This window comes from Peromyscus leucopus, chromosome 4 (genome assembly GCF_004664715.2).
Source record: "Peromyscus leucopus breed LL Stock chromosome 4, UCI_PerLeu_2.1, whole genome shotgun sequence".
NCBI classification, from domain to species: Eukaryota; Metazoa; Chordata; class Mammalia; order Rodentia; family Cricetidae; genus Peromyscus; species Peromyscus leucopus.
The window spans coordinates 104204518-104232295 of NC_051066.1; the positions used below are offsets into that span (position 1 = coordinate 104204518).

The following is a 27778-nucleotide window of genomic DNA, read 5'->3' on the forward strand; positions in this document are numbered from 1 at the left end:
AGCCGGGAAGCGTCGCCGCGAGCCAGGCGGCCCGGGAGAAGTAGCCGCGCGTTAGCCGCGGGCCGGTAGACTTGGCTCTTTGCTGGCGCGGCTTCATTGCGGAGGTTTGAGTATTAAAATCACACGCGCCTAGACTTTGCTTGTATTCATTCAAGCCCCGGTTTGGCCACAGTGGCCGATTTCGTTTTCCCGGATGTCCCTGGCGGCCCTGTCCAGTAGTTTGCGAGCGTCCTATGGACGCTGAGGGCCACAGTATCTACAGGAGCTGAAAGACCCCATAGGACTCCCAGGACCACTTAGGCCACGAGTGTTCCGAGCCCCGGCCAGCTGACTGCCCGGTCGGCTCTATGGAGCGGGATCGCACCGGGACCCAGTCGCACAGGCTGGTGGCTTGTGAGCTCCCGGGCCTCTTGCCCCCAGGCAGGCGCAGCTTATGGAGGGCTAACTGGACGCTGGGGGTTTGGATGTACACGCCAAGACCCGAGGTGGTCGTTCATATTGGGTGCGTGTCGGTGGCACATGGGGCACAACAGGTGAAGTTGCAGAGAAGTTCGGCTCGGGACTGCGGAGGGTCTTTGCCTCCAGCGGCTTGGAGTGGGATCGTGGCCCGGTGGATCCCAGGAGGACGCGGGTCCCGCTTTGTCTCTAGTGTCCCGCTGCCCAGGCGGCGGGAACTCCCGCAGGGCGCGCGGCGACCGGGCCGGGCCCAGGGGCGGGGCGGGGCGCGGAGCAAAGCAGCCCGGCCCCCTAAGTTCCAGCCAGAGTTGCGGCGGCCGGCAGAGCCGGAGCGGCGCTGGGCGGCGAGTTTGTCAACAATCGCCTCGCCTTCGGCTGCCTGACCCGTAGGCGCCGCCCTCGCCGCCTCTGCCCATTGGCTACAATGGGGAGCCACCGCGCGCGGGCCAATGGGGAGCACTGGCAGCCGGCGCCAGCGGCGCAGGGCTGGCGGTACCCGCGCGGCGGCGGGAGCTGCGCGCGAGGGGCGGAGCGGGAGGAGGCGGAGGATGATCCCGGCGGCGGCCGGTGCAGCGCGGGCCACAGGCGCGGCGCGCGAAACCTTGGGCTCCCCGCGGAGCGTGGCGGCGGGCGGACGGGCAGGCGCGGGACTCTGGAGCCCAGGGCCCGGCTTTGTTTTCCTTGCCTCCTCGGCGGCGACGCTCTGGGGTCGTCCGATCGGCGCCGGACACCGCGCTCGGAAGGGAAGGGGAGGACGTGAGTCTCGTCGTGGTGGCCCGGGGAGGGAAAGAGTCTCCGGGGTGGAAGCAGCCGCGCGCCGGGTATTGCCGAGCGCGCTCAGTTAGGTGTGAAGCTTGCAAAGGGGATGGCTCTGAAGGCCCCCATTTGGAAGTGTACACATTCGGGCAAGGTTGCTCCCGAGAGAAGTGGTTTCGTGTTTGGGGTGGCGCGCAGGGGCTGGCAGCAGGAGGGACCTTGCGGCCGAGGGCGCTCGACCCGGGCGGAGCTGCGCTCGGAGTTACAAACTCTATTGTGACGCACTTACTACGACTGACGGCCGCTGCCAAACCTTCTCCAGACTTGCTGCCCTCAGCATTTTCGGCAAACAATGGGGCCGGAGCAGGGAAGGCGGCCAGCCGCCTGCAATCTCTGCATCTGCGCCCGCTCCTGTGCTCCAGCGTCGCGTCTGAGCCCGGGAAGTGAGAGCCCGCTGGGACTTTCAGACTTAATTCAAGTTTGTCCTGAACGAAAAGCACGAAATGTAGTAGGCTTCCCACAAGCTGCTCCTCATGAAACTTCTGTGCTTGTGTATGTGCGTGAGCGCACCGACTCCACAAGCTATGGAGTTGATACTTTGTTTTGTTTGGTGGTCTAATTTAGTTCCACCCTGCACCAAAATAAACACCTTCATTATTTTGGATGCACTTTTAATCTTACTTGGAAGATGATCAGAAAAGTAAACATAACAAAGATATAAGATTGACTCTAGAATTCTTAAGGAGTAGATGGAATGATTTTATAACTTAGTTTGCTGAAGATAATCTTTTTTCCTCCCGATTTCCTTGCAGAAAAAAAGACCAAATGGCCAAGCAACCTTCTGATGTAAGTTCTGAGTGTGACAGAGAAGGTGGACAATTGCAGCCTGCTGAGAGGCCTCCCCAGCTTAGGCCTGGGGCCCCTACCTCCCTACAGACAGAACCGCAAGGTAATCCCGACGGAGGCGGCGAAGGGGACCGCTGCCCCCACGGCAGCCCTCAGGGCCCGCTGGCCCCACCGGCCAGCCCTGGGCCTTTTGCTACCAGATCCCCACTTTTCATCTTTGTGAGAAGATCTTCTCTGCTGTCCCGGTCCTCCAGTGGGTATTTCTCTTTTGACACAGACAGGAGTCCGGCACCCATGAGTTGTGACAAGTCAACACAAACCCCAAGTCCTCCTTGCCAGGCCTTCAACCATTATCTCAGTGCGATGGGTAAGCCATGCCCGGGTAAGAAAAGAGGCAGTTGGTGTGTGCTTGTTTGAATACAGGCTTCAAGGATGTGGGTGGCCTTTAAAGCCTCGGTCAAGTGGCTTGTTCTATATTTTGATGGAAACGGAAGACGTTTGGAGAGCTCAACACGTTTTTGTAATTTGTAAATTTTGTGGCATGAATTTATGAAGTACAAACATCATCAACCTGTTGAGCTGCAACGTTTGAGTCTCTGCAGCCTTCAAGCTGAATCTTATAACCAGGGTATAATTGGTCTCAACCACTAAGCTTAGGTATTAATGTCATTGTGTTAGAAAAGGACCTGGTCAGATATATAAAATAGTTTAATAACCACTGGAGATGTGAAGAAAGAGATGGGCAAATTGATCATCTCTGAAGACAGGCTCCACAGAGGTGTCTTCAGCAGACCCAACATAGAACCCTGAAGATGCTTTTATGTCCAAATTCCCCTATAAGCTCCTTCTTGCTTCAAGGGATTGGACTTAGTATGGATGAGATTAGACTGTGGATTTTTATTTCAAGGGCTAAAGTCAGTGTTAGAATCTTTTTTAAAAAAAATACCATCCTTATTTCTGAGATTTCATTCATGCATACAGTCTCATTTGATCAAACTCATGCCCCTGCCCCTAACAACTCCCAGATCTATGTGAGACTCTTAAACCAAGAGAACATATTCATGGTGATGCACAATAAAACTGGTGAGGGAACAGAGCCAGCAGGCTCAGTGGCATTTTGGAGAGTGTTTGCACCATCAGCATTAAGGTTGCCCCGGATGATGGCTGTGGGGACGTGAGGTCTTAGAGTGCCAGTGTTTCTACAGTGCATCATAACCAGGCCTGCCGATTCTGAAGTCAACTATCCAACATTCAAACATCGACAACTTCTTTAGCTCCTTTAGTGACTCTTGAAAGCCAGGTTGAGACATCTGTAGACTGGATTTGACTCTTTAGACCTCTTAGCTTGTGACTGGGGCTGTGCACATTTCTGGTTCACCTCAGGGAAGAGATGGCTCTGCATGTCACTTCTCCACCAAAAGCAAAAGTATGTATTTTGATCCTTATCATCCACAACCATGTTTGGTATGTGTCCGGCTAGCCTGTCCTGTAGAAGACATCAGGAGTTTGTTCGTGGTATCAGCACATTTGATATCTAAGCCATATGTTAGCTGCGAGTTGCCTGAGTTCTGGGGACTGTTAAGCCCTCCTAACTGAAAGGAGCTGGAAGTCTTATGTCCGCTATTACTTTAACTATCACTTGTAGTAGTGTTTCGGAACAGGCGCTTGCCACCGTTCTACCATGAAGTAGCCTAGCATATGCATACATCTACAGCATGTGCTGAGTTAACGGGGCTCCATGGCATATGTGCTTAAAAACCTATGCATTTAAGGACCCTCTGGAAGCTATTAGAGTTTTACACTGCTGGCCAGGGTAATGATCTCTGCAGGTGGTGGGGTAATCTGGGGAAATATTTTCTCCTTCCCTGTTAACTAGGAACAGTGGATGAGTCAGTGTCTTTTAGTTCTAATGTGAAGAAAGTCACAATTGTTTTTATTTGGGGTCCTGTACTATTAGGAAGCTAAATATAATGTCATTCACCATGATTTGAGATGGCAGGTACAGGACTTTAAAGATCACAATCTAAATTCTTAGGCAGAGTTAATGGTTGTACCTTTGCGGTGTTAACTACACTCCAGGAGTTTGGGAAGGTAGCTTGAGGTGAATGCATAGGTTAAAACAATAACTTACTGGGTTTGTGTGAAGTTAATGCACCAAGGTAGGTTTTTAACAGTAAGTTCTTGAGAGTTTTGCTTGGGGAGAGGGTATGTTGGGATGGGATGGGTAATAAGACTTAGCTGGATGTGATAGGAGACATATTAAATACACGTAAAATGTTTGTCCACAACTGATGTTTTTTTCTGGCTAGTCTCACAATCTTGCTTCTGCCTATAGACTGCTTAGGCTGAGCCGAGATGGGGTCTCCATCTTTATGGACTTGTTTAGTGTTTTTTACTCAACCATTAAGATCTTCAATGGTGCTTTTGATAAGTTATTGCAAAATACATTTTTCACAAAGGAGCCTTTATGATTGGTATGACCCACTGGAACACAAATGGGAGGTTACACAGAGGTCCTGCTTAGCTAGGGGCTCCTCTTCCCCACTGGTAGCATGTGATAGGAGACACAGGGCGTGACTTAAAAGCTATGTCCTTGTATTCTTTCTCCACTAATTTCTTGAGATTGAACCTTGGGCTTTCCCCATTAAGGTAAATTCTCCTCTACTGAGCTGAACCCCACATCCTTGATCTGAGTCTCATTGGAGATACCCAGCAGGTAGACACTGTATTAGGATGTCTTCCAGTTTCCTCCGTATCCGATTTTTCTGAAAACATCTTGAAAGAACATTTTGTTTACACTGTGGAGGTCAGTGTAATGAAACTACCCTTTTACTTGATATTCACCTCCATATACTTGGGGAGGATTGACTTGCCAAACTCTTTCTTGGTGAACGCCTGATTATCTTAATAAAAACCTTCCGCACACTCACCGGCTGCCTTTTATCTTGTTTTTGTTCCATATGTGTTTTCCGCATCACTTGATCCTCATACACATTCTCAATCTGAGGCCTAGGCAGTATGAACTGGAAATGCAGAGAGGATGAATGGTGATTGACAGTAACGTCTCTGTGTGGTGTTTGTGGATATCTTAAACTTTAGACTTGTTTCTGGCATAGCAGAATTCACGTGTGATGGTTAGTTTTCATTCTTCTGTGTACCCCTTAGCATCCTGTGGCAATTGGCCCCTTCTTTAGATTGAGAGCCCCCTGCGGGGGATTGGACCTGCTGGAGTGTGCCTAACAGAAGACACCAAGTGTTGGGATCTGTAGAGCTCTGTCTGTGAGCTTGTCCATGGAGTTGTGTTTTGTTTTTACCATACTGGGAGCAGAACTCAGATCCCACATAAAGCAGGATTTGATAACATATATCTAATCCCAGCACATTTGTGGTGAGATGGGAGGTGTCTTCTGACCTCTGAGTTTGTGCCCCCTATCACAGACACAACACACATGTGCGTGTGTGTGTGTACACACAAGTAAATGAAGTAATTTCTTGGGCGGTCCCTGGAGACACTCGCGTCATCTGTGCATAGGGACTGTTTCATTTCTTTCCCTGTCCTGCTGCACTGACTAGAACTTAGTAATTATGTTGGATAGAAGTCATGAAAGCAGCCCCGAGGGACAGCAGCTTTCTGTCTAAAGAGCAAAATCGTTAACTGTGTAACTATGTTGGCTATAGGTATTTTGAAGATACTTTTATAAAAGTAATAAAAATTAGGACGTTTTACCCCGACTCCTAGGTTCCTGAGAATTTTCAGAGTTAGGTTTTAACGATGTGTTTGCACTGTGACTCTGTTAGCCTGTTTGCGTGGTGTGTCACTGTATTTGATTTACATGGTTAAATGCTATCTGTATGCCTGGGATAAACCCTGCTTGGGCAGAACATATTATTTGTATACAGTGCTGGACTGAATTGAGTATTTTATTGAGAAATTTTCACACCTTGAGAGGTATCCTTCATGGCTGTTTGCTTTCGATATTAAGGACTCAGTGAGTTGAGAAATAGTCCTCCTCTTGTATTTCCAGAAGAAACTGTGAAAAAGCAGTATTAATGCTTTTGGATTTTTGTTTGGTGTTTGTTTGTTATTTTTTGAGATAGGGCCTAAGTAGCCCAGGCTGGCCTTGAACTCACTACGTAGTCAAAGATGTGCTTGTTGCTTGATCGTCTGATCCTCCAGCCTCCACTTCCCAAGTGCCGAGATTACAGGCATGTGCCCCTGTGCCCTTTTGTATGCAGTGCTGAGGATCGAACCCAGGGCTTCGTGCATGGTAGGCGAGCATTCCGCTAACTGAGCCACAATCTCAGCCAGTATTGACTCCTCTTGTGAGAATGTGGTTGTCGGCTCTTCGGGGAGGGAGGGTGGAGGATATACATTTTAGATTCTAGACTTAATTCTGTGTGTTTATGTGCTTCTGGGACTATTTTGGATGTTGGCTTCATCTTGATTATACTTTGGTGGTTTGTGGGTTTTGAGAAAGGGGTACATTTTTCTAATTTGTTGGGTTTATGGATGTAAAAAGCATTTGTAGCATCCTTGTTGTTTTAGATGAATGTGGATTCTGTTGTAATAGCTACTGTGGCAGCTCCCATAGACTGATTTGTTTGAATATTTCATCCCCCACTGGTAGAACTGTTTGGGATGGATTAGGAGGTGTGGCCTTGTTGGATTCGGGCACTGAGGTTTCAAAGGCCTGCAGCCAGCAATGATATGCCCTTTGAGGATAAAGATGTGAGCTCTCAGCTGCTGGTCCAGCTGCCCCTTCATCTCTCTGCCATCAAAAGCTTTGGCCCCCTGGGACCTTAAACCCAATTAAACTTTATTTTATAAGTTGCCTTGGTCTTGGTGTTTTATCTCAGCAATAGTAAAGTAACTAAGACAGCTTCTTTCCTGATGCTGGTAATTTGTGTCAAGAACAAACAACAAAAACACCTGTCAGCCTTTTTAAGGTTTATTTTCTTGCTTTTTGAAATAGGTGATTTTTGTTTCATTGATTTTTTTCCCCCTGTGTTCGCCCTATATTTTCTTCTCTTTGCTTTTTGTTAATGATTTCCCTGCAACTCCAGCTTCTGGAGCCTAGGAACGCAGAGTCTGGTTTTGAGGCCTTTCTTTTTTGCTGATGTGAAGCACTCAGTGCTGAAAATGTCCGCTCGCCCGTGCTGGGGCTGTCGCCTACATGTTTGGGTGCAGTGGTTTTCATGTTCATGGAACTTGTGTGTACATCTTTGTTTTCTTTGCCTGAGGGCTACTTAGATGCAGAGTTTCCTTTATAATACTTGAGGGTCTCCTCTCGTCTTTCTGTTACTCCTTTTATAGTTCTGTGAAGTAGTCAATGTTCGGTTTTTGTTTCATTTTGTTTTTGTTTTGCTGAGGTGTCCTCTGCTTTGGAGAAAGATGCAGGAATTCTCAAAACGAAATGAAAACCTACCTATTGTGTCTCCTACTAGGTTGGTTCTCTGTTGCTGCTGCAAGTTTTGCTTTATGCAATGCTAATATATTAACTTTTTTGAAAGAAAAAAAATTGGTGATTCGTGTCTATGGGTCCGTCTTCCTCTGCCCTTCATGTCCCCAAGATACGTGCATTACATTTCGAGTGCATTGTGTCACATGTTGTGGGTGTGTCGGTTGCTCTATGGTGGGCCTGCAGCCTCGCTTTGCACGGCTCCTCCGGTGGGTGTGTATTGTGTAGACAACCTGACCTTGCAGCCTCTCCCTTGCTACTTAGTTGGAGATTTGCCTGGCAGCCAGAATCGGCTGCTGCTACCTTGACAAAGGACTAAGGCCACTGACTAAGGCATCTGCAAGAGATGGAGCCAGGTGGTCATACTACTCCGCCAGGAAGGACGAAAGGATCGCTTCTGCCGGACAGGGACTTGCCCTCTGCCCACAGTGGCTCCTTGTGGAATCTAAGCACCCCCAGTCTCCCTGGAAAATACCTCTCCGATGGCCAGGCTTAAACTGAGTGGGTTCCTCTGCTACAGTCGGTTCTGTGTTCTTCCGTCATCCTTTCCCTGGGCCCCTTGGTGAGAACACACAGTTCTGGAGCAACCTGTCTGGGCTGTGTGAAGGCCATGAGAGGACTAACTACCCCAGGGTCGGTCTCCCTGTGCTGAGAGTCCCAGAAATCTGCCTCTTACCCCCTCTCCATTTTCCTGTGTTTTGCACACGGTGTTAAGGCTCTCTGTGATCAAGGAGGAGGGCCTGGCGATGGGCTGCCCCTCCTTTGGGGAGCCTGTATCTTTTAACTAGGTCCTGTTTGCTATTTGTATTTGTCTTACTCCATTCAGGATGCCTATAACAATTCCAGGCTGAATGGCTTAATGACGGCTCACTTCTCACAGCTGCAGAGGCTGGGGATCTAAGATCAAGGTAGATTTGGTGTCTGAAGAGGTTCCCACTTCTTGGCTCAACAGCAGCACCCCTCAAGGTGTCATCCCTGGGGGAGAAAAGATTATGGTATCTCTGGGGTCTCTAAAGGCACTCATCACACTCAAAGGACCCCACATTTTAATGCTGACCCTTCAGTGGCTATGGAACATCACTGTAGACCAAGGGGATGTTGAATGGCTCTGGCCACAGAGAATTCAGAATTTCAGAAATCACCTCTTTTGCCTTTTGCTATTCCTGTCTGCATGGAATAACATTAGAAAGAGATTAGCCACAATCCTCTTTTTAAGAACTCCAGTGTGTGTTGTTCCAGTCACTGTGTGACTGGTGGCCTGGCCCCAGGCTGTGCTCTCTTGCTTCCTGTATGCATGGATAACCAGGCCTAATTTGATAATAGGTAATGCCCCTGGGGGCATTTCGTAAAGAAAATCCCAAGTCTTAGAGTTATGTGTGGTTAGATTATAAGACAGAAGAGATGGAATGGAGAAGGACTGATGTTAGTTTGTGTGCAGGGTGCTGGTGGGGGAAGATGTTAGGGTGTCTGTCTACCTAGAGCTGGAGCTCTGTCCTGGGCTGCGGTGCCTTGCTGCCTGGGACAAGACTTTCCATGCACACACAGACACCAAAATAAGTCTTTTAAAAAAAAAAAAAATTAATGGAATGAGGGACATGCCCTGGCATGTTCTTTTAAAAGATGACAGAATTGTTGATAACAAGTTTTGTTTTAAAGAAGTTCACAGGCCTAAAAAGATGAAGAAAATGTGTCCAACTGTAAGTAGTGCAGATGTATGACTTTTTTGCTCCAAAAGGGAAAAAAAAAAAAAAACTCACCTGGATAAATATAACAGTGTCTACTGCACATTTGGCTCTGTGACCTTTCTTGTCGGCATTTGCCACACCCCATCACCATGCAAGCCTGTCTCGTCTGTGTAATGTAGCACTGACTGTGACACTCTTGGTGCTGGTAGAGCAACATCCAGCGGCAGCCTGTCATCAGAGGCCTTCCGGGCAGACGCTGTCCCCTCATAGACTTCTTTGGGAGCTGTCTTTATATCCTGGCAGAATGGACCATCTCCAGCCCGTGGGACCCTGTCAGCTGCCCTTCTTGGTCGCCTCTCTCTTCAGCCTTGTACAACCACTCAGAGCAAGTCTGGGCAGGATCTTGGGGTCTCCTCTGCTGACCCAAGGGCCACAGCACATCTGTCAAGTCTGTTTGAGCTCCAGTTTCCTCGTCTATCTTGTGAAGACCCGAGTTCTCTATGTGCTGTGGGACTTGGGACAGGAATCCCCTAGTAGGAGCTCATGGCTTCTCCTTGCCTCCCAGAAAGTGTCCCAGCTGGTCATAGGCATGGCTGACATACAGTGTTCCCTGCTGATGTCTGTGGAAAGGAACGGCTCTTCTGGAGCCTAGGAAACTCACAGGGAAGTGTGTTGGTGGGAATGTTGCTGTGTGTGACTCAAAAGCCCTCTGGTTCCAGACCAAACAAGCAAAAAGGGGAAGATATTTTCTAGAAACTCACTTGAGTTGAGGGGGTGGAAGGTCTGAACCTGCTGTGGTTCTGCCGGTGGACCCGAACTTTACCCTAAAAAGAACCTTGACTTCGTTGGCAAATCTTCAGACCGTGGAGGGGCATCTGGAAACCCTGCCCACACCAGCTCTGCCTGGCTTGGGGTTGAGCCTAGGCCACCTGCTGGAGACAGACCATTTGATGTGGCAGAAATTTGACTAGAGTTCAGAAATGTGTAGTTTGAAAAGAGAATGGTGGCCAGACAGAGGCAGAGAACCACTTTCCCCAGCGGATCAGTGTTCTGGAACAGCTTTTCAAAGTAAGGGGTGCCTGAGCTTTTTACCACAGAGAAGGCCCGTTGTCTGAAAGTCAAGACTTCCCCCGTCACTTGCGAGGTCATGAGCCGTCCTTAACTAAGTGTTTCAAAGGCCTTCTAGGTGAGGCTTTCCTGTGCTGTGGGGGCCCAGTGTTGACAGCATAGCCCGGCACTACCTAATAGCAAGCTGAACCTGGGTTTGCAAGAGGCCAGGCCCCTCTGGTCTCTGAGTATTACTTAGGATGAGTCTTCGAGTCCCTTGTGTCTTGCGGGGAGCCCAGACTTGACTCTGCTTTCTCTTCCCTTGCTTTTCTTCTTCTTCAAATCAGAGCTTCATGTTCCTGAGGAGAGCTGTGGCCTGTCCCCCGATGATGTTGATGATAAAGGGCTCCTGGCTCCTGTTGCGTGGCCCATTGCCAAGGGGACAAGAGAGGGCTGTGCTGGTGACTCATCTCCCCTTCGAGCCTGTGTCCCTCATGTATGCAGTCCTGGCTCACAGTTGGTGCCAGCCAGTCGGACCTGGCTTGTGTGTGTGGACGTGGGAGTGGGTTTTCCCCCTGCCTTTTCCCGGTGTGAGAGCTCAGGAGTGGGCTGTCTAATGGTGAGGCCTGGCCTCAGGATCGTTCTTGGTACTGCTACTGGCCGCCTGCACAGATGGATTACTGACTGTGCTTGGACGTAGCTCTGCTTCCTTAGGAATGAAAGTGTGTTTGAAGCTGAAACTGAAAAACAATAAAAGTCAACCATTTCAGTTCAAGATGAGTATACATGTTGAATTGAAACAGGTTGGATGTAACAGTTTTCAGCCTCACCCCTCTCCCCTCAGGATAGATTGTGTTCTCAGGTACCAGAGTGTAGTTTCCTATTCTTATTCCTAAAACATTTGAATATAAGCAACTTACAGAGGAATAAATGAGAAACTCGATACTTTTAAAAGATTTCAATTGTAATTGTTGTGTGTGTGTGTACATGTGTGTACATGTGTGTACATGTGCCTGCATATGCACATGCTTGTACAAATGCCTAAGCAAGCCAGAAGAGGACATTGGATCTCCAGAAACTGCAGTTCCAGGCTGCTGTAAGCTGCCTGATGTGGGTGCTGGGAACTTGGGTCCCCTGTAAGAGCAGCAAGCGCTCCTAACCACTGAGCCGTATCTCCAGCCATTTAGGAAGGAAAGGATCTGTTTTTCCCTTAGGGATGCTTGTATCGGAAGGTATACAGAGTGTGTGGTGTTACTTTTCTATAGACTAACTGTACTGGAGAAAATGCAAGGAAGTTTCTTGGGGTTCGGGTGTAACTCAGTGGGATAACACTTGCCACCACTTCCAAGGCCCTGGGTTCGATCCCCAGCCCCACAAACAGTGAGAGAAGCTTTGGTTTTTTTGTTTGTTTGCTTGTTTGCTTGTTTGTTTTGATTCATCTGGATTTGGGATCCTTGAGAAGTTTCTTAGCACAAAATGGTGACGATGAAGTCAGGATCAGTATGACGTTAGCATAGATGAGAATCCAAACCTTAGCTTAGTATGTAAATTCTGCTGAACCAGTCGAAGCAACTCAGTGACTTGAGAAGAAGATGGACTGTTCGTTGACGAAGAGCCAGGGGTGCTTTGCATGCTGTGCCCTGTAGCAGCTCACCTCCGACTTTGGCTTGGATTTTACAGCTCTGTGTGGTTTCTCCACTGCAAGCTTGGCCTACATTGGTGTCACCGTGTCCACCCTCTTCCTGTGCTGATAGTGTGATGAAGCCTAGTGGTGGGAAGTTTTAGCCCGGGACCCCCAGGGAGTCTCGGTCCTTCTTCTTCCACGAGGATAGTCCCGTTATCATAACGCGTTTCGGGAGCACGTGCCTGACATAGGAGCGTGGAGGCCGCTCCAGTGGTCAGAGCAGCAGACAGCGACGCCAGTGTCCCGGGTCACCCAGGGGATTTTTTCAGACTGGGCTCAAGCTGTTGAGCTGCTGGCAGCTGTGTCTGCCCTGCCTTTGTGGGTGAGAGGAGAGGCATGTCAGGGGCTTGCTCAGAGGAGCAGACTGTGGCCTTAAACTCACGCTGGTAGCAGGTTTCCATGTCCTCCGGTACCTGCAGTCACCGCAGCTAGCGTTTGTAGTCAGGACAGGCCTATTAAGCCGAGCTATAAACTTCATCTTTATTTCAGTCTGGTGTTTTCCCGACTGAGAAGTCACCTGTGTGGAGGCAGGGCACAAAAGTTATGTAACAGTTGTACAGTTTGGGCTAGTTCTCTGCAAGCTCCCTCAGACTGGTCCACTGTTCAGAGGTTAGCTGTCACCCCAAGTTGCCCGTCAGGTCAGTGGTGAAGGAACTTGGCTCCCACCTCCTCTCTGACTGACTAATCCTCACTCCGTCATCTCAGGAACGCTCAGGCTTCCTTTGGCAGCAGCGTCTAGCTCTTCCTACATTTCTCTCTGTTATCATGAGCTGGCTTCGGCCTGTGTTGTGTCGCCCAGGGGTGCGATGTCACCTCCAGCCTGGATGTGTCTCACAGGCGTGCTCAAGGTACACAAGGTTTTGGGGTTGTCTGGGGAAGAGTCTCCGAGCCCAGCTGGGACAGACATGGAAACCATGAACTGTCCAGGCGCGATGATTGTCTTTGTGATTATGCAAAGCGCCGTCTGGGACGGAGGTGGGAAGGCCCTCATTCTTTTCCTGCGGGATGGGTAGAAGGAGGCAGCTGCCTCTGTGCACGTCAGTGGGAAGTGTGTGTTGTCTCCGTCCTCACGGCGAGTTCCCCGCGACGACCGTACATCTGTGTTGAATTACGGCCTGAGTTTGTATATGGCTATTATAAATGCTAAGTTTGTAACTAAGGCTTTCATTTGAAAAAACAAAGAGCTAAGGGGTGACTTCGGCAGAGGCTGTTTTTGCCCCCCCTTTTTTTTCAGCCCGTGTCTTGATCTTTGTTGTCACTGAGAGATAAGGAACAGTCAAAGGTGAAACCTTACATGAATTTAGGGGGGAAACTATTGTCACTCTTTTTTTTTTTTTTTTTTTTTTTTTTTGCTACTGGTTTTAAATTACATATGGGAACCACAGTCAACTCTGGAACCCAGGAGTTTTTATATTATAGGGTAAATTCTTATCTCCCCCTTACCCTCGGCCCAATATGATTTCTGTCTAGAAGCAATTTATAGTTACTAAAAGCTAGTAACTTGGGGTTTTTAAATTACTTATTCTGGAAAATAGTCTTAATTGGGTTAATGTATTTGGAGTTGGATGTTGGATGTTGACTTTGCGGTTTGGATGGGAATGTTTGCCTTGTTGGGGGCGCGGCTCAGACTCTCCCTGAGTAGCTCAGGTTGGCCTCACGCACACCCTGTAGTCCAGGTCTTCCTGGTGTGTGAGCCACCAGCTGGTATCACCCTGAGGCCTCCCTCGTGCCAGGTAGGATAAGTATCCTACCACTGAGCTATGTCTTCCGCCCAGGCCATACTTGTGGCGCAGGGGGTGGAGCCCAGGGTTTCCCACTGAGCTAGGGCCCTTGTGTTTAAAGGGTCTCCACGTGGTTCTTTTGACTGCTTAGTGGAGTAAATGGTGGAATGAGCTGTCTCGATAGAAAAGGATGTTGGTTTTATGTTTTTGTCCTAAAGCAAATACAGGGCTGGTCTTCATTTGACCTGCTAAGTTTTGAAGTTATTTATGCTTATTAAAATAAGATGCACAGTCAAATCCCCATAACCTCCTTAATATAAACAACAACTATGCACAGAGATAGAGCTGTCCCAGGGACTTGGTGGGACAGGTCAAAGAGACCAAGACACAGGCATGTCCCATGTCCTGGCCTGACCAGTGGGTATGAAATGCTGCCCTGGGCTCTTCAAAGCACTGATTTCAGGAGTACGGCATGGGGGGGCGGGGAATTAGGCGGGGAGGCACCGTGATGCTGGTAGGAGCCTCCCAGGGGGTGTTACTGGTGAGAGGAACTAGCTTAGGATCAAGTTTGGGAAGTGTGATGGCAGCTTTGTTGATTAAAAAGAGATGATATGCTGGAGAGATGGCTCCAGAGTTCAAAGGCACTGGCTACTCTTTCAGAGGGCCTGGGTTCCATCATCAGCATCCACGTGGTGGCTGACAACTGCCAAACTACAGTTCCAGAAGGTTCATTGCTCTCTTCTCTCCACCACATGCACACGGTGCACAGACCTTCATACAGGCAGAACACCCATATGCATAAAATAAAAATAATCAAATCCAAAATAATTTAAAGGAGATGGGGGAGTAGTTGAGAGGGATTATTATGGGTTGTCTTACAGCCCTAGGGGCAGAATCATGATTGGGGTGGAAGGTTAGAAAGGAGCATTCAGTTCCCCAAAGAGAGCTCTGTAGTACTTAGTGGTCATCAGTGGAGGATGCAGCACCTGACCCTGAAGTGAGAAAGGCCAAGAAACCGGTGGCGGTCACCAAGGGCTCCCGCCCTGTCTCCCACTAGATGCCATGCTTCTCTTGGGACTGAGATGTCTCTGGACAGCTCGGGCTCCTGGCCCACCTCCCCTGTCTAGTAACTATGTGAGTGTGCGTTTCGGGGCAGCTCAGGGGAAGCGATAGCGGAGACTTCCGGTGTGGAATCAGAAATGAATGAAAAGGCCCTGGATCTCACTTGCCACTAAGTTTGGACTTGATTGCACCAAACAGACCTTGGTGAAGGAGAAAAGGCCTGTGAATACTAGTTTCCACATCTCTGTCCAACTCCGGCCTTGGTTAACTTGGGCTTTGCAAACCATCCGGCTGGAAATGGATGAAAGCAGCCCGTTATGACTTATTAGCTCAGGGCTGTGTGAAGGCAGTGGGGAGGACACGCCGGAAGAGTGAGCAGGAAAGCTCTGGCTTTGGGTCATGCACTTCATTACTGAGCATTTTATTCTAGCAGGCTGTTTTTAAGGTGCTGTCTTGAATTCATGCGACAACTCAGGCTTGACACCAATGTGCACCAGGGAAAAACAGATTGAGAGAAACTTAAGCTCTTAGGCTGCATGCTTTTGCTTTATTTTTATTTCTTTCTCCTTTTAATTTCATTTGCGTATGTTTGTGGTGTGGGGTGGGGTGGGGTGTGTGTGTGTGTGTTCGTGTGCAGGCATGAGTGCATGCATTGGTACACAGTCTGCAGAGGCCAGAGATGTTGAGTGTTTTCCTCAATCACTCTGATCCTTTAGAACTTAAAACTGGGTTTCTCACTGATCCTGAAGGTCACAGATTCCAATAGGCTGGTTAGCCAGTGAGTCCTGGGGTCCTCCTGTCTCTGCCTCCCTGGTGCTGGGTGCCAGGGTTCCAAACTAGAGCAGACACTAAACTTCCTGTGACCTCTTCCTCCAGCCCCCTGTGTTATTTCCAATAGCTTTCATTCTTGTCAACTGGCTTGGTGGACTTGTTAAATTTGTCTATCAAGGAATAAAATGATGAAGCTAAAAAAAAAAAAAATAGACCTGGAAGGAGGTTGAGGGAGGAGATGAGAGGGAGGAGGGAGACTTGACTGGTTTCTGGGTGCTATTTCTGAGTACACATTTCAAAAGGAGCGTCTGGTGGCCTTTAGTGTACCCTCACCACAGTGGCAACAGCTCTCCTGGGAAGAGACGGGACACCTTGGCCCCTTTAAGGGGACTTTGAAAGTGCCTCTGCACACTGGCCGGTTGCTGTCTTCCTCCTGTGAGCTATGGGTATGTCTGAGTGGAGGAAGATTGTTTCGGAAGATATTTAAGTAAGCAGATTACTGTGTTGATACAACACCCCAGAATTTTTTATTTGCCCCACTGAACAGTGAACATTGAGCATCAAAGTGGCCACCTGCGGACACCACCCACCCATCCCGCCATATTTGGAGTATCTCTTTGGGGATTATTTTATAGCTTGTTTGAATCTACAAGTGGATCATTGGAGAGGTCTTTATAGACGTGGGTGGTCCAGTCAGAGCTTCGGCGACGGGGACAGAGATGGACAGCCCTGGGATGGTTCTGGAGGGTAGCCATCTTCTTTCTTCCTACAGTCCATGGACTGAAGGCACTTGACTGTCTCAGTGTGTTCTGTTGAGTGTTTGAAATAAGCAACATTTTCTTCAAAGTCACACATTCCGTGTCTACTTGGACATCAGGGAATCCTTGTCCCGTTCTGAGTTGAATATAGATTTGGTTTAATTCATGCTGATTACTTTAAAATCTAATCTTTGTGGATTCCCGACCATCCAGAGACACGGGGCTGAAATCCTCCTGCAGGTTTCCAGTTGGCGTCTGCTACTGCGGCGCTGTAATGCCAGTGGTAATCGGGGGCACCAGAACAGGGCCTGCCCCCTAGCCATGGGGACTGAGCTAGCCGGCTCCTGGGCTGAGCTTGCAGTCCAGATTGTAAGTGCGCTAGGATGAACGTCTGTGTTGGCTCACAGCACTGTTGCAGGCCAGGACGTCTGGCAGAAGGGCCGTGAAGGCCACAATGTGGCCTTAGTTCTTTGAACCCAGTGCTGTTCAGCGCAACAAAGTCCCAGCTTGACTACACTCCCAAGCACTTACCCAAGATGTTAATCCTTTCAGTGACTGAGCTTTGAAGATCTCGTGTTACTTTATGAGTTGGAAAACTGTTAGCCAAGTGACCCACATCTTGCATCACGAGGGCCTTTGGCATCAGGAATGTCCTTTCCCTTTCCTCCTCCTGCATAGAAAAACGAATTGGTATCGTGCCGTAGAAAATCATGTTTTGGATTTCAAAAGATTATTCCTTTGGAGTCGTATGAAAACTCAGCAGGCAGAGGACACTTGGCAAAGCTGCACGTGTCTGACCCAGCACATAAGAAAGTTTTAATAGTGGCATTTGTTCACAGTAAAGAGGAACAACCCTGGGCCTGGGAAGTCCCCTCTGGTGCAGGCTAGTGGCCTGCAGGGTTGGAGTCTTGCTGCAAGTCACAGCTTCACGGTCCATGTGTGGTCTCAAGCACTCTGCTCTATCTGCTTGGGGTGTGTGTGTGTGTGTGTGTGTGTGTGTGTGTGTGATGTGCGCACGCACATTCATGCCAGGTTCACAGAGTAAAATGTTTCTCAAATACTGAAAGTATGTTCCAAGGGTAAAAATGTGACTTGAGAGCTTCACCTTTGAAGAATTTTTATGTGCATGTAAAATCTCCTCATTGGTTTAGAAGTGTGGCTCTCACGCTTAGTGGAGCTTTTGTAAACCACTTTATCATGAACGCATGTGAACATTTATGATTCTCAGGCATATCACTAGTAGAATAAAATATTTATAGTTGATGCTTACCCATCTTTAGGACTGAAAATGTAATGGCGATTACCTTTTGGGCCGGCTGACCGTGGGAGTAAGCGGGTGTGTGCTGGACAGAGTGAACAGGAGTCAGGAAGGTGGTGTGGCAAGGTTTCAGAGCACTGTGTCTCCAGCCCACAGACTCCAGGTGCACCTTCAGAAGATCAACAACTGTGGCGGCTGTGGACCACAGCTGTGGTCGTCAAAGCTCAGGGTGACTGTGGGAGGAAACTGAGCCACTCCGCCTTGGGAATGGAAACCCTGCTTCTAGCTCACCTGCACACTGTCGAATGGATGAGCTGGACCCCATTCTTTGCTCTGCTTTGGTCTCACAAGGCACACGGCCAGTTATGGCACCCACTAGCATAAAGCTGTTTGGGGAGCTCAATGGAGAGCTTCCCTATACCCTATTCCCTATACTCCAAAGAAAATATTTTGTCACCTGAGAAATAAGGTGTATTTTGTTGAACAGTATACCATAGTAATTAAAACTAGTATACTTTAAATAGGATTTTTTTAATATATATAAACTTAGTATATTGTAGCTGAAGGGATGGCTCACTGGTTAAGAGCACTTGCTGCAAGATCTGAAGACCAGAGTGCAGATCCCAGCACCCGATGACAGTCCAGACATCTGCACACATGCCCGGGACCCCGGCTCAGAGTGCAGACAGAGGCAGGATTGCTGAGGTTTCTGGCTTCCAGCCCAATGGAGGAAAATGTGAGCTGGGTTCAGAGAGAGACCCTGACTCAAAAAGCAGTGGGAAGAGGAGAGAGAGAATGCCACTACCTCACTCTTCTGTGCTGTATACACACCAGCATAAACACATGGACTCATGCGCATAGACACATACACAAAGGCCTTTTTTTTAAGTGTACAACTAACTGCAGTGTCTGGCTTAGGGCATATCTACGGTGTGCGTATTACCTGTGCCTTGTGGAGTGGATACTAGCCGTTCGTTTTCAGTTTAGATCAGAAGAGTACTTTTTGTTTCTCAAAAAAAAAAAAAAAAAAAAAAAAAAGAAGAAGGCTGAAGAGATGGCTCAGAGGAAAAGAGCACTGACTGCTCTTGCAGGGACCCAGGTTCAATTCCCAGCACCCACATGGCAATTGACAACTGTCTGTAACACCCTAGTTCTAAGGGGACTGACGCTTTTATCTAACCTCTGCAGACACCGTTCATGCACATAGTGCACATAAATACAGCTATACACATAAAATAAAACTAAATAAAAATTTTAAAGCACAACTATCCTGAACGCTGTGGTTCAGCGGTAGAACACACTTACCCATCACACTGGAGGCCTTGGGATCTCTAGCATCACAAGCAAAAAGAAATAAACATTCTTGATCATTTAAAAAAAAAAAAAACACCAGCCAGGCATGATTGGTGCATGCCTTTAATCTTAGCACTCGGGAGGCAGGGGCAGGATCTGAGTTTGAGGCTGGCCTGGTCTATATAGTCAGTTCCCAGCTCAGCCAGGGCTACATAGTGAGACAAAGAAGAAGAAGGAGGAGGAGGAGGAGGAGGAGGAGGAGGAGGAGGAGGAGGAGGAGGAGAAGAAGAAGAAGAAGAAGAAGAAGAAGAAGAAGAAGAAGAAGAAGAAGAAGCAGCAGCAGCAAGGCTGGGTGGTATGTTAGCATGTCTAAGACACACCAGCCTCTTCTGTGAGTGGTGTTTACACTGTACAATACTGTTTTGTAACAGCTTTTGAAAATTACACCTAAGTATGGCTGGTAGCCTGCTTACTAACCCAGAGCTATTGACTGCCAATTACAGTGTAGACTAAGCCGAGTCTAACCATTATCTTGGGTTAATACACCCTCTTGACTCCTAAGTGCTCTCAGAAATCACAGATCAGGGCCCTGGGCTTAGCCACTGCTTCTGGTCGTTTGTTCGGTGCGTTTTCGGAGTTCTAAGGTCTGTGGACCTTAGGTTCCCCTTCCCTCTCATCCTGACCCTCGATGCGGGGCTGTGGGGATCTGTTTGTATCTATGCACCTATTTGTACTAACAGCCTTTGAGCTGTTCTTTATGGGGGAAACAGGCTGTCTGCTTATCTCCTCCGACAACAGGGCATTTATCTCTGAACAAGTTGAGTTTGGCCACCAGAGATCCATGGCTGCTAGCAGTGTGGGTGTGCTTCCTAAGTGCGAGTTTTGATAAGTCAACTTGTGACCCAGGCTAGCTCCTTCAGTGGTTTTTAAGTTCCCAGCCAAACATGAAACAGACCACCTTCGGAAGCCTACGAGTGAGAGGAGGATCAGCTAGAATGCCAGAAGGCTTCTTTTACAGTGTGCAGGCATTAGTCAGAGTTAGCCATTGTTTTGTGTTCCAGTGGAAGAAGATGGTGATGCTTATTAAAGCATAATTCTCTCTGTACATAAAGAACAACCTGGCTCCAGACATGAGATGCATGGGAAAGGTCATGCTTCATGAGAGGATCCAGTCAACCCATCCCAAATGGGTGGCTCAAAGAAGGCACACTTCCTTGAGTTCAGAAGGGGTTGCTGAGAGCTAAAGCAGTTTTCTGTGAAGGTTTTAAACAGACCAAGACAAAAGTGTGAACCACATTGTAAATATCTAAGTCCAAACAAATGGTGGCACACACCTGTAGTCCCAGCACTTGGGAAATGGAGGCAAAAGTTCAAGAGTTCGGTGTCAGCCTGAGCTACATGAGACCGTGTGTGTGTGTGTGTGTGTGTGTGTGTGTGTGTGTGTGTGTGTGTGTGTGAGAGAGAGAGAGAGAGAGAGAGAGAGAGAGAGAGAGAGAGAGAGAGAGAGAGAGAGAGAGAAGAGAGAGAGAGAGAGAGGAAATTTGTTTCCTTTAGTCCATAAGAACTTCGGATCCATGAGACTTCAGCTTGGCCTCCTAAAACAACATGGCTCTCCATCATTCCTTGAGTAAATCAGTGAATCTTACCCCATATTGATCATCGGATAAGTTGACCGGCGAGCTTGATCACCCACCAACTTTATAAATCAAGCATATGATGTTTTTTTCCTTCAGTCATTGGGTTTTATTTCCAACCTCAGAGTTGAAGCTATATCTCTCTTCCGTGTGTTTGGGGAGAAACAGTGGAATTAGGAAGCCAGGGAGGCGGGTGATGGGACCTGTCATGGTGGCACGGTACCTCTCTGGCCTGCTCAGCTGTGTAGGTGATAGGTTTGTCTCCCCCGGGGCGGGGGGACACTCAGCAGAAGGCCCCTAAGTCGGAGAGGGCTTGGCAGCACATGGTATAAAAACTCTGGTCATGACTGGGGTGACGGTGCGTGCTTGTTATCCCAGCACTTAGAAAGGTGATACAGGAGGCTTGAGAGAGGCCCGGGCTACATGGCGAGACCGTCTCAGACAAAGAAAGATAATGATTTGGCTCCTGGTACCAAATCCGTTCAAAGCTAAGAACCCAGGAAGAAACCGGGAACTGATATCATCGCCTGGCATGGTGTCTACCCTTGAATTTTTTTGTCTTTTTTTTGCCAATTATTTAAACTTTAGTTTTAGTAGACTTAATAGTAACATTAATATTAGAAATATTTATGCTAAAAAAGTATGGACAATGCAATTTTGTGTGTGTGTGGCTGGATGTGTGTTCAGGGCCCATATCTGACTTAGCCTAAAAATTTGACTCCTCCATAAGACTTCCTGTCTGTACTAATCCTTCCTGTAGTGACGTCCCCCTCTGATGCTCAGAGTGTAGGTAGCTTGGTGGGGCACAGAGCTCCCCCTCACTGAGGCCTTATGGAATACCTGCTTCTTAAGCTCTTGATCTTTTTTTTCCGTCCATGGAGATAATACATCGCTAAGTAGCCCAGCATTCTCCTCCTGCCTCAGGTTCTGTGGTGCTGGGGCCGCGTGCTGAGCCCATCCTTCACTCTGCTGAACCACTGTTGACTTCCCTTGCTTAGGGAAGATGTGACAAGAATTCAAAAAAGAATTATCCACGTCGTGAAGTGTTTGCTTTCATGTGCTTTTGTAGAGTTATGAATCCGCAATTTATGGACCTCTTTCAAAATTTAAAAAAATTTAATGTTTTTTTGAAATCCAAGAACCTTAGGTTTTTACTGCTTTGCTGAGTGGGAAATTTAGTTGGGAGTTCCTTGTGCTTGTTTTTAAAATATAAAGGAGTCCAGGAGTCTCTTCCTGGACTATTACTAACTCTGAGCAACATGGTGTATTCTTGTATTGTTACAGTATTAACTCCCCAACATGATTTTTTTTTCTTGAGACAGGATCTCACTATATAGCTAGCTCAGGCTGACCCAGAACCCACAGATGTATATGTGTAGCTCAGGCTGGTTTCAAACTCACCCACATTGTGCCATGATCCAATCTTTTTCTCTCTTCTCAAGTACCTTTACTCCCAGACCCAAAGCGTTTCCTCCCCTCGTGTGGTGTTGCAGACTTGGTGTCTGTCTTTGTTGACTGAGTTAATAGTCAGTGAAAACATGCACTTATGCTCCCATTTGGACGAGCTCGGGATTGACCCTGCTTCTGTAGGAACCCACCTGCCAGGCAGCTCAGCTCTCCCCATTTTGTCAGGTTTGAATTTTTCCCAGCAATTTGTACCTTGTTCTAAGCCCAAAGTGGGTGTTTTACTGAGAAACTCAAGTTTTATGTTCTCTAGTGTTTTATGTATTTTTTTTTCTTTGCTAGTGTAGTTCTAAGGGTGGACTTTGGGACCCCATGAATGCTAGGCTTTGTCACTGATTTCTCTTTCTTTCTCTCTCTCTCTCTCTCTCTCTCTCTCTCTCTCTCTCTCTCTCTCTCTCTTTCCTTCCTTCCTTCCTTCCTTCCTCCTTCCTTCCTTTCTCTCTCTCTTTCTTTTTTTCCTTCCTTTCTTCTTTTTCCTTTTTCTTTCTTTTTTGTTTGTTTGTTTATTTGCCTTCACCATGTAGATTCTGGGGATCGAACTCAAGGTTGTCAGGCTTGGCAGCCAGTGCCTTTGTGATTAAGCCATATGTCATCAGTCCCTATCATGTCTCTTTGGTGATCCTCATTGTGCTGTTTAGGATTCTTTTTGAAATAGGATGGCTGGGCCAGGATATTTTTGATTCTTCTAATTCTGTGGAGTTATCCTATGGCACCTATGTCTCCTGGTTTTGTTTTGTTCTGTTGGTCAACTTGACACAAGCTAGAGTCTCCTGGAAAGAAGGAATCTTAGTTGAGGCATTACCTCTGTTGGGTTGCCTGTCAGTAAATCTTTGGGTGGTTTCTTGATAAATGATTGGTGTGGGAAGGTCTAGCCCACTGCAGGCAGGGCCAGCCTGGGCAGGGGGTCCTGGGTCGTACGAGAAAGCAGACTTAGCAGGCCATGGCAAGCAAGCCAGGGAGCAAGGTTGCTACTTTGTGCCTTTGCCTCTGCTCCTTGAGTTTCTGCCCTGACTTCTCACAGTCCATGGACTGTGGTCAACTGCATGAGCTAAACAAACCCTTTTCTCAGCAACAGAAGTCTAACTAGGATATTGGCTAAAATGATACTTCTTTCACGGTTCTTAACACCGGATTGAGAGTCGCTGAAACCAGAGAGCTTCCAGAAAGACGAGAGTGAGAGAGATGGGTTTGTTGCTGGAAAGTTGTGTACCCTGTTCTCAGTGCTGCCGACCCTGGCGTGATTTCTGCTTTCTCTGTGCCCACACAGCTTCCATAAGGCAGTCTCAGGAGGAACCTGCAGACGTTCGCCCTGAGATACGGATTGCACAGGAACTTCGGCGGATTGGAGACGAGTTCAATGAATCCTACACGAGGAGGGTAAGGACCCCTTCCCACCCCCCCAAAAGAGGAGGCTGATGAACTACAGCCTACGTCATGTCTCTCCTCACTTCCGCTCCTGCTGCATCTGAGTGCTTGCCTTTAATTAAGATACAGTGTGAAGCTGCAAGAGGTATTTTATATATGAGAGACCTCAACATGTTAGTGCTTAACATTCTTTTAAAGGGTCATCTATATACATTTTGAAATGGTCCCACGTAAGTATGGAGCACGTAATTTTCAGTTCAAGTGCTTCTCCGTGTAGATAGAGTTGCTAAATTCGACACTGTCACTCAGCGAGGACTCCCAGCAAGCGGGGCTGAGGACATTTCACATTTCGTTATTGAAATGTATTAGGAGGCCAGGAATCAATAGCTTATGATGGGAACCTAGTCAAGGCCAACTAAGGGTAGCAGGCTGCTTCCTAGATTTCACAGGTATGTTCTTGATTTTAATAAAGTTATAATAATAATAATAATAATCAACTTAGTTCATCTTCTAGCAGCAGTATGTTTAAAAACAGTTTTGATGCTTTCCTGATGAAATGAGGACATTTGTCTGTTTGGTACCCCACTTCCCATGGAATCCACTTTTGAGGGTATAGGCTTTGCTTCTGAGGTGCAGGGTGACTATGAGTGGGGTGACCAGTTACTTAACAAAGTGTCCTGAGGTGACTTTGGCTCCTTCTCATTCATTCAAATGAAACCTCTCTTCTCTCTGGAGAGGTGCCAGGCCTAGGACCCTGAGATGTTTTTGTCTTTACATAGACATCTCCTTTGTAGCCAGTTGGTCCAAAGTAAGCAAATGTTCCCCATGAATTGCTTGGGGTCTTCTTTTCTGCCTGCAGAGCTGCTCAGACTTTCCTCAGGCACACGGGGACACCACCACCAACTACCACCACCCTAACCCTTCCCACCCCCACTGAGGAGGCTTTTTCCCTTCTGAATAGCAAATCTGTTAGGGAGTCCTGGACCTTGAAAATAATTTCTGTTCCCCTTCCTGCTTTTCCATGGGATGTGTTGGGGGATGTGTGTGTGTGTGTGTGTGTGTGTGTGTGTGTGTGTGTGTGTGTGTGCGCGCTATGGTCATGCTTCTGTCGTTAAATGGGAACTGTCACATTGATGAATGGACTGAGGACTTTTTCAAGATAATTGTGTTTAGCTGGCACAAGCTTGGTATCCACCCCCTGACGTGGATCACTTCACAGAATATAAATTCCTTCTTAGTCTAGATCCAAACTGGCAATCTTTTGGGAAGATGGGTTGATTTCATAATTTACCGTTACAGTTATATCCACTAATCCCTCTGCGTCGGATTCTCTAAAGAGGTTTCTGCAGTGACTGAACTTGTTGACTGTATGAGGCGATGGTGTGTTCAGGAGCCTGGTCCTTCTGTTGAGGGCAGGGGTAGGAAACATGAGGCTGTTTAAGGGAGAGGGGACTACATTTTAGTCATGGACTGCAGTTGGGTCCAGAGTCCAGGAGGACATACTGTCTTAGTTCAGTTAAATGAAAACATTTAATGGAGGCGGCTCACTTATAGTTTCAGAGGTTCAGTCCATTATCATCATGGCAGGAAACATAGCGGCACGCAGGCAGACGTGGTGCTGGAGCTGAGAGTCCTATGTCTTGACTCAGAGGCAACAGAAAGTCAACTGACTGTCACACTGAGGAAAGCTTGAGCAAGAGACCTCAGAGCCCACCCCCACAGTGACACACTTCCTCCAACAAGGCCACACCTCCTAATAGTGCCATTTTCTTTCAAACCACCACACGTGCCATTCCTGATGAACATAGAGACATCTAAGTCTAGATAGGAGCTGCCTATGATGCTGCCTCTGCATTGGAACATCGTAGATGCATGCCCTTGGGGCTGGATCTGGTGGGTGGGGATGCCTCAGGAGAGACGCGGCTGTGGGCAGGTCTTTGTACTGCTGGGACTTGTACACTGAGATGAGCTGGCACAACACCCCACTCTTGGGTTGTATCAAAGGCTTTGTCTGCAGAACCAGGCGTCGGATGGATAGTTTGTACAAGTTTCACGTCAAACCATAAGGTGTGGACAGAGGACTAGGAGGCCCTCCCAGGTGAGCCTGCTTGAGGCAGCTCCCTGGGGACTGTGAGTGGTTAAGGATGGCCAAAGTGAGGGATAGCTAGTGAGCGCAGTCACATGCCATGGCTGGCCCCTCAGGGAGGGCATCCCAGTGATGAATGGTTCAAGTTCTGTGCGGGTGAGATATGGACCGTCCCAGATTCTTCACTCACACAGCTGGCCTGGCAGAGAATGAGACCAGGGCTGTGTGGTCTGCCTCCCGCTTCCCTGCCAATGTTATTTTATAGTTCCGTGTTTAAGTATGCATTTTGTGATGGTCACATCTCTTTTTTTTTTCAATGAGATGTGACATTGTTATTTCCCATCCTTTTAACACAGTCAATGTAAATACACATCATTGTACTATTTTGCAAGATTTTATACTTTATTTTATATATCTTTTGTGTGTGTGTGTGTGTGTGTGTGTGTGTGTGTGTGTGTGTGTGTGTGTAACACACCTTGTGAGCCACTGTGCTTGTGTAGAGGTCAGAGAACAGAGAACAACTTTTGGGAGTTAGTTCTCTGCTTCAAACTAGCAGGCCTGCAAGCTTCTGGACAATTCTCCTTGTTTTGCCTTCCGTCTCTCCAGTCCTGGGGTTACAGGTGCACATGCCGTCACTCCCAGCGTTTTTATGTGGGTGGCCGGGGTCTCGCTCGGACGATGACGCCTCTGTGACAAGTGCTTTCCCTAACTGAGCCATCTTGCCAACCCTTAGCATATCTTACCCCACGCTGAAGTGCAGCCACCCATAAAGGGCTTTACAGCTTCCTTAGCTGGCTGTTGGGGGAGGGATAGGTTCTAGGCTAGACCTTAATTCCTCTACAGTGAAAGCAGATCTTCTCCAAATGGTAGGTGACAGCAGCCAGTTCAAAATGTCAAACTCAAACTCAGGACACTGACCCAGTGACCTCAAAAGCCGCAGCCACCAGTCTGGCTGGTTAGAAGAGCAGCCCATTGTCTGTTATCACAGCCATGGTCCATTGTTGAACACTGGGGACAGGAAGCCAGGCAGGAAGTGGGAGAATAATGACTTCAGATGAACCATTGACGAGCTGTGGCCCATCCCTTGCCTACTTGAGAGGATGCACCAAAGCTTCTACAATCTAGTGTCTGCATCGGGACAGTTATCTTCTCTCTAGTGTTAGTTAGCTTTTATTGCTACCAACCTTACAAAGCCTGACAGGACATCTTCCCAAGTTACCGGTTAGGAGACTAGAGATCCCACTGTGTAGCTGTTGTATGGTGAGTACATTTAAGAACAGTGGGGCAGTGTGAGGTGGGCTGTGGAGGCTGAACCCTATAAACAGAGAAGGGAACATCATGGAGAGGAGGGGTGCAAACCAGTGGAACAGGGCATGCACTGCGAGGGTGTGTCTTCTCTGTAGGACAGGGAAGCTGCCCTGTGAGCTCTCAATATGGCCACCCAAACAAGACCTGAGCAAGGACAAGCCTGCTTGGCATGCCAGTGTGGATGGGAGCCCTCCAAGACCCCTCCCCTATTAATACGGCAGGGTGTGCTTCCTGAGAGCAAGAACATCTCGGCCACATGCAACGGTCATGATCACCAATGGATAGTGACCCCATGCTGTCGTGGGACTGTAGACTTTAACTTCTCATCTGTCCCAAAATGGCAGACAAGGGGGCAGACACCGATCCAAGCCCCAGTGTAGACACACGCGCTGAATGAAGATACTAGGGTGCACCTCGGCTCTGTTAGCGCCTCTGTCTTTGGAGAGGCGACGCTTGTGGAGGGCCTAAGACAGTTGGAGCTTATAGATTCCCTGCATTTCTTGTACCTGGTGCTTCCACGGGATGAGAGTTGGGTTTTGTGTTCCTATAGGACTACTGCAGAGGCAAGTTGTCCTTGGTCCCTTTCCCTGGAAGGTGTATGCTGGTCCTCTGGTGCTGATAATGTAGGGCCATGGTGGTGTCTTCTACTGTGGAGTTGGTGCTTCTCCTAGAGCTCAGGAGGGAAGGGACAAAGCCTCACTGGGGAGGGGCGAGGCCTCCTGAAAGATGGTGCCTGATCAAGTTATACCCAGGTGATGTACCAACCACGCTAACCCTTGCTGTCCACTCTGCGGTTTGGAAGACTCAGGAGGATGGCAGAGGCTTTGGGGGAAGCTGGACAGCCCAGGGAGGCCAGTGGGTCCAGAGAGAAGCTCAGAGAACCTGACTGTGTGGAGGTCATGGGGAAAGCAAGCGGTCTGTGTTTAGCTGAGTGGTGTCCGGGCATTGGGCCTGGGAGCCTGTGTTTGAAGCCTCTTCATCCTCATGAGGGGGTGTGTCAGTGTGAGACCACCTACTCCTCACTCATCTCCAGTAGCCATCATCAGTGCTGTCCACATGCCTTAGCTGTGGCTCCCCTACCCATACCTGGCCAGCTCATCTTTTGGAAGTGACATCAAGTGCAAG

The 27778-nt window shown here is 48.2% G+C and overlaps 1 protein-coding gene across 1 annotated transcript in view; it reads left to right on the top strand.

Moving 5' to 3' along the window:
* The first annotated feature begins 1004 nt into the window (after positions 1 to 1004).
* Positions 1005 to 27778, top strand: part of Bcl2l11 (BCL2 like 11) — a 36733-nt gene continuing 9959 nt past the window's right edge. Inside the window, 5 exon segments of the mRNA XM_028893395.1 lie at positions 1005 to 1062; positions 1065 to 1212; positions 2025 to 2161; positions 2336 to 2425; positions 23162 to 23271. Coding sequence (XP_028749228.1) covers positions 1005 to 1062; positions 1065 to 1212; positions 2025 to 2161; positions 2336 to 2425; positions 23162 to 23271 — 543 coding nt within the window.